The 12,249-nt window shown below is 35.9% G+C and overlaps 1 protein-coding gene across 1 annotated transcript; it reads right to left on the reverse strand.

Moving 5' to 3' along the window:
- Positions 1 to 830: 830 nt before the first annotated feature.
- Positions 831 to 12,091, reverse strand: LOC107474281 (TNF receptor-associated factor homolog 1a). The gene is made up of 13 exons (XM_016093906.3): positions 11,954 to 12,091; positions 10,969 to 11,184; positions 10,778 to 10,889; positions 10,189 to 10,277; positions 9,989 to 10,057; positions 9,771 to 9,903; positions 8,479 to 8,637; positions 7,746 to 8,094; positions 6,837 to 6,949; positions 5,464 to 5,611; positions 3,342 to 3,805; positions 3,052 to 3,250; positions 831 to 2,385 (listed from the first exon to the last, which is right to left on the reverse strand). Exons 2-13 carry the CDS (start codon positions 11,141 to 11,143, stop codon positions 1,030 to 1,032), a joined length of 3,366 nt encoding a protein of 1,121 aa, XP_015949392.1. The 5' UTR covers positions 11,144 to 11,184; positions 11,954 to 12,091; the 3' UTR covers positions 831 to 1,029.
- Positions 12,092 to 12,249: the final 158 nt, after the last annotated feature.

The following is a 12,249-nucleotide window of genomic DNA, read 5'->3' on the forward strand; positions in this document are numbered from 1 at the left end:
TTAATTTTAATATAAAATAATTACTATTTTGCCTAAGTTCAAATTTGTTATTAACCACAATTTATAAAAAAGTAGATTAAATACACTACTGGCTATTAATACATGAAATGATACCAATACATGAGTTCCCTTGGATATAATATCATGTAAAAATAATATAATAGACTCAATAATATAATTAATAATATATTTTAATAAGTAAATCGTTTTTTCAAATGTGATCAACAGAAATAATAAGAAGACCCTTGCATCCTAAAAAAAAGTGTATGCTTACTGCACCATCGTTGCGCATTAGACCTAACTTGAAAGTTGTCTCTACAATCAATTTTTAAAGTCTAACAGAATAAATTATTATTTCTAATAATAAAATTTTAAAACATTGACAATTTAACTACATATAAATAAAATTAATTTTGTACTCACAAAAATAATTTTTATGTGATAAAAATACTCAATTGTTAATTTTATTCATGGATAAATTTATTAATATTTCAAATTTCTATAGGTAAAAATGACAACTCTTTTTTATCTTTTGTGAATACAAAATTTTTGTTTATTCATGAATAAATTTGTCAATATTTTAAATTTTTTTTTTTGTATTGGTTAATATTTTAAACTTTAATAGATAAAAATAGTAGTTCACTCTACCACAATACAATCATTCAATACCAAGGCATATCTTCCAAATAAAAACATGGCCTGCTTACAACAGATTTATCTTCGATTTAGATGCCTCTAGTTCAACGCGTGAAATCTATTTTCGAAATGAATGTAATAGTGCCTAAACATCCCCGAAAACCAAAACCCCAGAACTCTTGAACGCTTAGAAATAACGATAATTCGGGAAGCCAGGACATGTCTACTTTCAATAAAAACTGGAAGCAAATTACTCAGCAGCTCTCTTTACAAAATATTTTATCAAGGGATTACAACCTCACTCCAATCCAAAGAAACCCAACAATCTCCTCAAGTACATTATTACTTTTGTTTACTACTAATGTGTAGGCAACCTTCCTGATCCTTTTTCCTCTAGGAACCATTTGAAGGCCTGAATACAGTATAGCCATTGACACCACTCGTGTTTGAGTAATCTTGATAGTATGAGTAACCATTTTGCGTATTTCTCATTCCTAAATAAGACAGATCGGATCCAGCCACCCGCCACTGGTTTGGCATCATCCTATCTACCTTGCCATTTCCATATGGTAGTGTACTCACCTGGGGAAGATAATCCCTCAGTGAGTCAAAATGCCCACTAGATGAGCTATAACCTTGCTGAAACCCAGGATCATGGTAACTATGTGACCGCTCAAACCTACAACTGCTTGACGATCCCAAATCATTTGTACCTAAGTCTCCAGGAAAAGTGAACTGCCGATTTAGTAACTGCGGTCCATCATTGGGTGACTGGAAGACAGAACTTGCACTGGTTGTCTCCCCGATACTTTGTTCATCATCAAGCAGATCATTTATGATATCAAGATGTGGGAACTCATCCACGAGCAATCCTTGGCTCTGACGCCCCGATGTGCAGGCTAGGAACTCACCGGGTATATTTCCCAGAGATCTATTGTGTACCGACCTGTAGAAGTCAAGGTTTTGAACTTCATTAAGTCGTGAAGGTGGTTCATAGTGCATACTCCTGCTGGCTTCCCTTTGTGAGCCGTCAAGCCACTGCGGGCCATTCTGTAAAATATCCTGTGTAATCATGCCAAAGGGAAGAGCAGACTGGCCAGCATTAGAATCCATTTTGTCCAAGCTATGCGACACATATACTGGTGATGATGCCAAGGGGGGTGGTTGTGAGTAACCAGGAGTTTGGTTTACGCCTGAATTGGAGCTGGAATGACTGAGACTAGCAGAGGCCACAGGGTTTCCTATTATTGCATTCCTGTAAGACTGAGGAACATAATTATGAGTTGCAGAAGAGGGATCAGGACCTAAGCAACCAGTTGCACTCACTGAGCGTGCAAGTAGTGGAGTTTGCACCATGGAAATAACAGGGGCAGTTGGTCTGGGACCAGGAACTAGAGGAGCACTTGAAGGCCGTGACATCATAGGCGATTGGGACATTGATCTCTCAGTTAATCTAGGGGGTGAAGTCTTCTGGAATTCTCTCTTGGTCACAATTGTTACTTGGGATACCGAAGTTAAAGATGCATCTTTGTCAGTTTGCTGTGAACCACTTAAAGATGTTTTCCTGACATGAACAGGATCTACAGTAGCACTAGCGTGGTGTTCTGACTTCATTTTAACAGATGAGAGTAAGCTCCCTTGAGGACTGCTTGGTGAGGATGGCACCACTGATGTCTTCTCTTTCTGTAGGCTTTCTATTTCAACAGATCTTTCAGCATCAATACATTCTTCAGTGCTCTGCTCGTCTTCCTATCAATTAGAAAAGTAGGAGGGAATAATATCAGGCTCAAACTGCAACAGTACTATGAAAAGATACTTCAATATAAGATTGGACACATTAAAATCATCTATTGAAAATGAGACTAGTTTGTAGCAGGAAAAAGAAAAGATTAAAAAAGCATGGGATGATTACAAAAATTAAGGAAAAGAATTCACCTATCCATTTTTACTACCATTTCAAATCAAGTTTCCTGCTATTTCAACATAAAGCATCTAGGGCATTGCTACATAGATACAATGCGATTTATCTAAAATTATGGTTTGGAAGCACTATAAAAAACTATCCTAAAATCACATCTGAATGATGGGAGAGAAAAAAATATAAGCATCATTGTTGAGCGTTCAATTCCTGTGTAGATCATTCTCTAGATATGAAAGTATATTGAAACATCATCAACTTCTTTTGGCCCTAGAGTATCAAATTACTTTGCCAGACTTAGAGCAAAATAAGGCAAACAAGATCAGCAGTCATCTCATATCCAAGATCTTTTAAAATGTCTTTTGAAGTGATTCTCAATGAAGAAACCAATCTGGCTCTCCAAGTAGGAAGTGAGACATCTTGAAAACAATGGGCAAAAACAGGACATATCCAGTAATTATAGCAAATTGTACAAGATATCTCGAAACTAAGACCACCTTGCTGTCATGCTTCTCAAGCCACTTTAATCGATCCTGCAAGCAAAGAACACCACTCTCGGGCTCAGATTGACCAACTTTACCACTTCCTGATGCATTATTAATGTCCCCAACCTCTGCAGTGGAACCAGATAGCTGACTATCCATTTCAGTTGTCCAACTACCTCCACCGCATGATGTTTTACCTTGGTTCTTACTTCTACAGATACATAGTGCCAAATCAATAACATGCATAAATCATTGAAATCAAAATCCATCCACATGAAACACACCATGAGCTATATGGTTACCTGCTAGGGGACTTTTGGACTTTGTAATTTGAAAATGAGGTCCGGTCATTCATCACTGCAGATGGCAACGAATCAGTGGAGCATGTTGAAGAACTGTCATCCATCACTAAACTGCTTCTCTTCTCAGCAATTCCATTTTGCATAGATGAAAGGCTGCCTACCCCATTGCTACTAGCCTCAGTTGTAGGATGAATTTCAGATGTATCAGTATCCCAATTAGCAGGACCAGCATCTCTGTCTTCTGAGTCAAGCTGAAGCACTTCACCAACTCCATCAATGGAGTCTGACGCATCAGACACAACATCCAGGGCTTCAAACTTTTCATCCTGAGTATGAACTTCCTCCATGTTAGAATCCTTTTTCTCATCAGCAGCATTTTCATGGTGCTTGTCAAGTACAGCCATGGTTGGCCTCTCCTCCCTCCCTTTATCCTTTCCTTTTCGATTGTTCCGTTTCTGTTTGGCCTGAAGTGAAAGAACTACTTTCAGAAAACCCAACCAACACAAAAACATGCACATCAGGAAAGCAAGCAATTCAAAAGAATGTGAACATCTGGAAAAATATCATTAGAGTATACTAAAACGGCTTATAAGGTATTAAGGTTGCGTTTAGAAGAGAGACTGAGACTGAGAGACAAAGACTTAATAAGTCTTTATATTGCATTTGGTGTAAGTGTATAGAACTGAGTTATGTCTCAATATCTTGTTTGGTTTAAGATAAAAATAGAGACTTAAATAAGTGAAATTACTAAAATACCCTTATTAATTAAAACCCTAACCCTACCCATGCAGCCACCCTTAAAATAAGTGAAATTACTAGTATTCCCCTTGAAGCACCCCACATCTTCACCATAACCTACATCCACAAAACCTTTGGAGGAACCCTAAGTTGAACCCAAATCGAAAACACCACTGGAAGACGAAGACGAAGTTGATGAAGAACACAGAAGAAGGATCATACACCAAACCCTTCTTCCTTAAGATCTTTGAATCCTTTTCGGGATCTTTTTCCTCCATGGATGATAGATTGAAAGTGTTGACGAGATCATTGAAAACGGTGATATTGTTGCCCTCAGCTTCTTGTGGCTGTTCCTCTTCTTCGGATTGGAGAGGTTCCTTCTTTTCGTTGAGCTTCTTCGGTGAAGATTTCTTCTTCCTCAGATCTCCAATGCTGCCCCCTGTTCTTCTCTTTCCTTTCCTGATTTTGAAATCCTCTTGTTCATGATTGTTGAATCTGATTTTGACATATGTTTATGAGATTGTTGTTGTTCTTGGTCTTATTGCTGTTGGTGGTGGTGGAATTCGGTAATGGCAGAGATACGGTGGTGGGGGTGAGAGGTGTGCTGAGGTTGGGGGGTGAGAGGTGAGGGCTATGAAGTGTTGGCAGTGGAGTGGCAATGGAAGGACTATGAGGAGCAGACTTGGAATATAAAATTTCGAATAAGGGCATTTTAGGAAAGAAATATCAATAAAGTTTTAATCTTCATCCCCAAAAATTTCAATCCCTTGTGTCCCCACTTTCTAGAGGTACTGAAGGGACTGAGTGTTCCAGAACTGAAATTTTATTTCCAGTCTCTGACCACCAAACATGATATTGAGTTTCAATCCCCCCAGTCTTAGTCTCGTTACCTCAAAACAAACACAGCCTAGTGGGGAAAATAATCCAAGTTTCCAAATCATTAGCCCAAAAAAAGATATGTAGAAAAGAATCGAAGGATCTAAGATATGTAGAAAAGAATCGAAGGATCTAAGACACGTAGAAAATACATTAATAAAGTTGAATCATGCAAGCCAAGAAATGAACTCATTACAAACCAATATTCAAAGCATGGGATTTAATATATAAACTCAATATAATGTCAAAAAATAGTAATGTATTTTGCTGCTGCTCATTACAAATAACATGATAATGTGATCATTTTATAATACTTGTTATTTATGATTCATTTTCTAAGAAAGATTTGATCTTGACTCGAGTTTTAAAATAAATTATTAACTGGAAATATCAGATGATTGCATACAAATCTCAATCAGATATTCTAGTATAACTAATTTTGTTAAGATGACACAGGATGTAGCATCAGTAAAATCAAATTTATGATATCTGAAGATGAGTGCCAAACCTGTTTCTTCTTATTTTTCTTTTCCCTATCATTAAGTCCACGTTTTGCTTTCTGCTCACTTTCTGCTAACCATGCTGCCTCTTCGCGGATAAGTTCCTCTTGTCTCTTCAGGGCAACAGCTTCCTGGTATGAAACCTCAATCTTATTGCTGCACCAATGAAATAGTTACTTAGTACATCGTAATCCATTCGTCTCTTAAAGATACAAGTCAACATAAAACTAAATTATATCAATGAAATGAATGAGCAATACAAACATTGTAAACAGATTATATATTACCAAAACCAGGTGTTTACAATTCACACTTCATACATGAAGAACACAAAGCATGCGCTGCCAAATATTTTGACAAGCACTTGTTCACTATTGCATTGATAATTATATTAGACTACAAGAGTGGACAAGCTTCCACTGAACTCAAGCTTATTGCGAATCATCATATATGAGACTTTAAATATAATGCTAGCTGCGCATCATTTCTTATTGTCTCAAATGGAACATATAATCAAGTTCCACATACATGTCCCATGGTTATCCATTATCATCAAGTCATAGAGTCGTTGCTCAATACGGTTCAGAAGATTAGATAGTACACTTAGTTACAGAGTATCATGTCATCTACTGGAAACAAGGTCAAAAGCCCTCACTTCACAGTTCACATCCTCTGAAATATTATAGATAAGAATTCTCTACTCTGTAGAAGAAACATTCCAAAAGTCTTTGCAGACAACCCTAAACTGCAAATCTGAGGTTATGAATAGACAATCTTATTGATAATTATAATTGCCATTGTATAGGATCAATAATAGTCTTGGAATTTCCAGAAGATGCCCAAGACAAGTTCTGGCCATTACATTTGAAATAACATAGGGAGGCAAGCCATGTACTCTACTTCTCAGAAAAGAAAGTTACTGAACTCTCGTAAGAAACTCTAATCCTCTTCAAAAACACAAAATTGTAAAGAACTTTTAAATTTTAAAATGAAAGTAAAACTTGAAAATATATGAAATATGAAATTGGTTAGCATCATAGCTGAGTGATGTCAATTTAAACAGGCCCCTTCAGAATGATCAACAAACCCCTACATGCGGAGCCCTAAAATTTAATTCAGGAGGTAGCAAGAGCTAAAATAAAGAATAGTAGAGAAACAGTTAATAAAGACAAATTGAAGAATCAATAACTAAGGAAGACACTCCTCCAATGCAAATTTCTCTGTAAAGTGAAAACGTGAGTATGTATTCACTCTTAATTCAACAGAATGTACCATGATCATTGCCCATTAAATGATCTAAGTGTGAATACTCCCTTAAGCTTACTTTAAATATATAAGTAAATTTTAGAGTATATTTTCTAAGATATAATTGCATTACAACCTGAATATATGAGCAAGGACAAAAATTTCCAAAGTCCTACGACCCAATTCTGTAAGGCGCCTTTCATCACGCTCAATAGAATCTTTATTGAAGTCCTCCCCAGTGTTTCCATCCTGCCAAAAGAGGTGAACCAGGTTTCTTAACACTCAAAAGAATTACTAAAGTATCAATTGCCCTTTAGGCATTTGGTGCACCTGATGATATAAAACTTCGATAAAGGAATAGGACAACTAATTGTATAAAATACTACCTCCAGTCAAACATAACTATCCTGTTTGGTTAATCTTTTCTGCACATAAATAACAGTCCTGCTGATAAGATCTAGAGAAGATAAATTATTTTTTTTCTTATCATATCCCTATTATTATCGAGAAGAAAGAATAGTTGAAAGAAGTAATAAAGACGTGAAGATTTGTCAAGTTAGATAATACTGTAAAATGCATCAAAATTACGCAAATCCACATACATAATTAATCATTTATTTAATCTCTGTTCACATTTATAACAAGACAGTTACTTTTACTGGAGGGAATAGCTGATAAGATCTTATACTGTCAATGTTGATAAATACTGCAATGGTAAACTGCTCTATGCAAACATATTTGTCATGAAAAACCAGCAATCTAGCAAAAATCATAAATCCTAAGACCAAGAATACCAAACCAGCAACCTATACACAACACTATAAACAGTGTCTTTGATCAAGATGACAAACTAATAAACAATGGCTGAAATCCAGCCTTTGACATTTTGGATGGTCAATAACTAAAAAGATATCTAGGGTCATAACAGAGAGAATCAGATTATTATACTAACAAAATCAGATCCAGTGCACTTGCTAATTGCTACTATCACCAGCCATCAGCATACTTCCTCAATCACATTTTACGAAAACAAATTATTATTCACCTTTGTACGATTTTGAGGACCCTTCTCATCTTTTGGAGGAAGAGGTTCTATAGCCGCCCTCTCAAGTAGAAGAAGAACATCATCCACCAGAACAAACATATCTTTCTCAACGCGAACAATTGGTGCTGGCAGTTCCTCAACATCCAACAATTTTGCCGTACCTTTCTTTGATGGAGTATGGCCTTCAAGAGCCTTCAATCCACTATATAAGGAGTCCATTACTAAAGTAGAAGTCACTTCTTTCTCTATAAAGAAATGCTTTACAACTACTTTCAAAATTACATCTGTCTTTTCCTGAGACATGCGGCACCTAGAAGCTTGATCAATTTCCCGCCAGAATGTACAGAAGCTGCAAATGCAAATTACCATTAGATTCAATAAATCAAAGATATGAAGTTGGATTTGGGTCCTCTAAAGTGAGTTTCAGCTTAATGTGGGAAGTTATTTACCAACTTTGAATCATTAAGGAGGACCCACCATACAATAGAAGTTATTAATCTAACATTGATTACCCCATTACCTTCTCCTTTTCACATTTGCTCAGTTTCGAGGGTCTGAATCCTAGTATGTTATAACTTATATATGATTGAATGGTTCATGTATTAACTTACTGATGGTCATGGGCTACATAGTTTGATATGCCACCTTTTCAGGAAAAATTTTGGAGCATGATATGATAATAATTACAGGCAAACATAACCAGTTAATAGTTCTACAGAAGAGCATAGAATACCTTAACCACCTAGCTTTATCCTCTATCAACTTCCCAAGTTTGCCTCTTCTCTCCTCCACAAAACGACGGCAAATCTGTTCCACATTTGTCAAATACACCCTTACAAGTTCTCTCCTATACTGACAATCAAGGCAACGAAAAGGCCTGTCAGCTTTCTCCCTGTGCATAAATAACAAAAAAAATATGGTCACACATCTGAAGCAAAAATTCCAAGGAGCACTGCACCACTGCAGCAAAAGTGCAAAACGACAACATCCAACCTGACGCCAGCATATGCATTACTAAAAACTCAGTTTAAAACAAACACAAGACAGGACAACCAACATAACAAACAAGCAGCAATCAATTTACTTTGCACTTCTGTTAGTACATTATTTCCCAGATTGTCCAGAACAATGCACAGCTAGAATGATGTAGATTCTAGAGATTCATTTGCCATTACCATTTTTCAACAGATTCATTCGCTACAGCTAATGCTGCTATACACTCATCCTTCCTCCTATTTTCATGTAAAGATATTACCTATCTTTATCTCAATGGAATTCTTCATCAATCCAAAAGAGATAATGTAGTAACAAGGTGAAGAACACCCTGGGATCCCCAACCATTAAAGTTCAACTTTGAATTCAAAATAAAAATAAAATATAAAAAATAAAAAAACAATATGAATGTTGCAAGTTTGGATTCAAGGAAACCAGAATGGTCAAGGAAGCTGAGTCCTGTTAAAATATAACAAGAACTCCATCGAACTTGAAGCAGATTGTAGTTAAATCCAGAAATAAGAACCAAATAGAAAATAACACTGTACTAACATAGAAAAAACAGTTATCCTCTACCTTCAACAGAAAATTCAGAGTTTAACTTAGGTGAAATCAGAAATAATCATGGAAGATATTAAAGGATTACAAAAGGCAACAAATGCAATCCATGGGTTACAACCTACTTCACAAATGATAAGAGAATAGAATGAAGTTTTTATAGAACCAACTTGACCAAAACTTTTCTTGCCAGCTTTTCATCAATCCAAATAAAACCTATATTTGACAACAACAACAACAACAACAAAAAGATGACAAGAAGAAGACAATAACAATTCTTGCCGGCTTTCTCATATCCTGTAGTAGGTATTGGAAAGGACCAATACTGTCACTAGCAGAATTACATTCATTATCTTTTATATTAGATAAGTAAATAAATGGAGTCAAGATTATGCACTATATAATATACATTTATACATAATGATGTATGGCTGTGTGCATCTTTGTAAGATTATTAAAATAGATCATATGTACCTAATGACTTGAACTTGAGCTTTTATAATCAGATTGTCAGAAGTGTCAACAAATCCATCATACACCTTCGAGAGCTCCATGAATTTTTTCCATCCCCAGTCATGCTCCTTCTTCCAAAATCGGTGCAACGTATCTAGAAAACTCAGAGAAAACCACTTAACAATGACGTTAGACTAATTGTGAACTCCGACAGCTAAGCCTACTATTAGCAAACATACCAGAATACTTTGATTTCTTTGGGTCTTTATTGACCACAGCTATGGTGAATTGAGCAAAATGACTCCATCCTGTATTACAAATAAAAAAGTGAGAAAGTTTTTAAAAAAAATGCAAAACAAAATCAATTACTATCAGATCGATTGATGATGGTAAAATTAACAATCATCAAAGAAATCAGAAGAGTCTAGAAGACTCCAACCTGGAAGAAGTTTGTCATGATTTGCAACACAAAGAAACAGAGAGAGATGATTGCAGACATCACAACCTTGTGGGTAAATTAAAATATACCTGTCACACCACATCATGATTAGGTTAAAAACTAAACTGATATGTACACCGTACACAGCGACGGCAAGCTTTTTCACATTATAAGGACTGCCTAAGGAAACAATAAATTGCGATTGTAACATGAAAAGGGTGAGGAATCAGTAATTGTCAGACATGAGGCTCTAAGCAGCAAGCAACTTGGTTTTAAATTCGGTTGAATATGTTAATCTATTAATTTACTACGAACAAAATATCAGTCATCAACTTATAGGAAGAAAGCAGCGCAAACTAGTATAGTTTTCTTTTCAACGTCAACACCTTCCATCAGTGAGGTATGAACTTTCCTGTAGCCTTCTCAACACATGCAGTTGAAATCCCTAGTGCTATACGGGTAGTTTATATCTTTGATTACCTTGTTATAAATATTCGTAGATAGATTTAAATTAAAATGATGTCAACAAATTTAGATAGTTAAGCGCTAAAGCACATTGAGACCAGTAAGTTTATTGAAAGCACCATACCACTTGTAGCCGCCAACCTCAAATGCATTACTGCGAAGTTCCCGTTTGGTAATCTGAGAAAATTTTTCTATCTTCCATGTATATTTTCCATATAACTCAGACGGTTTTGGTCCTGTAAAGAAGGAAAATTTTAAATTTAAATTTCATCAACAATAGAAAAGTAACATTTTTGACAATTATAGATTCACCACCATCGTCATCGTCATCAGTGTCCCAATAAGGGGGTGAAGTCGAGGGGATTCCATTCTCCACCTGCTCAGAAGACCGCCACTCAGCCAGTGCTTCCCCAGTTTGACATCGCTGCCCACTTAACATTCCCTCCACGGACTTCCCAACTCCAGGTTCCTCAATAGCAATCCCAGCCATCCCTATCAAGCACTATTGCCTTAACACTCCTCTTATAACAGCTGTCAGATAAGAACACAAATAATGCATCAAACCTAGCCCCTCAAACCCCAAATCGCATTACAACACAGTGAAGCATTCATACATCATTCCTCAATAATTAAATCACTCAAACACGTAAGGCTAATCTTTTCAACCACATCAGAGAAAGTCCTACTATATATTAAACGATTATTAAATAACAAATACAGAAGCAAGGCACATTGTCACGATAAACTGAAAGAAGCGTAAAAATTTTAAAACAAAAAAAAAATCAAATTCCAATAGTTCATCAATTGACACCAAAGATAAACATCAGATAATGAACGGGGTGGTACCTTCCCCCTCATGTCTCAAAGTCCAAAACATAATAATTAAAACTTACATTTCTAATAAACCCAAAAACCCACCTCTAAAAAATTAAATTAAAAAAGAAAAAAACCCATGAACAAAACCCTAAAACAGAAATTAAAAAGTTGACAATAACTAAAGCGAAAACCAATGAAGAAAAAATAGAGACATGCCCAAAATAAATCGAAAACACGAACATGACGGCAAGAGCCAGCTCGATGACGCAAATTGCATGAAAAAGCAGAACCCAAGTCCCGCAGAGAAAAAATTCGATGTCCGAAATCAAAACCAAGATCTCAGGCAACGGTTTCCCCCGGAGAAACACTAATCGAAATCGAAGAAATGGCTCAGATGAAATGCTCCGAGAACAAACGCAAAATAGATTATTAGGAAAAAAAAAACGGCGTCGAATTAGACGGTTACAAATTAGGGTACACGAACCTGGAACCAAAGAAGGAGATAATAATTAATAGGGCTATGGTGCGTGAAAGGGAGCAATTCGGAGTTCTGAGATTTTAGAGAGAAAGGCGAAGAGAGAGATGGAGGTGAGGAGCAACGGAGAGCAAAGGCATAACCCAGAAAATGAATATAGAATTTAATTTTTTTAAAAAGAGTAAAAAACTGACAAATAAAAAAATACATGATAAAAACCGAACAAAAACGGAACAAAAATACTCAATATTAAATATAAATTTCTCAAACAATATTTTAGAATTTGAATTTTCATAAAAATTTTT

Source organism: Arachis duranensis, chromosome 2, assembly GCF_000817695.3.
Source record: "Arachis duranensis cultivar V14167 chromosome 2, aradu.V14167.gnm2.J7QH, whole genome shotgun sequence".
Taxonomy (NCBI): Eukaryota; Viridiplantae; Streptophyta; class Magnoliopsida; order Fabales; family Fabaceae; genus Arachis; species Arachis duranensis.

Coding starts and splice junctions, on each gene's coding strand:
- LOC107474281 (XM_016093906.3), bottom strand. CDS start 11,143: ATGGCTGGGATTGCTATTGAGGAACCTGGAGTTGGGAAGTCCGTGGAG. Junction 10,058..10,188: donor TCATGACAAACTTCTTCCAG/GTTGGAGTCTTC, acceptor TTTGTAATACAG/GATGGAGTCATTTTGCTCAA. Junction 8,638..9,770: donor GCTCAAGTTCAAGTCATTAG/GTACATATGATC, acceptor ATTTATGCACAG/GGAGAAAGCTGACAGGCCTT.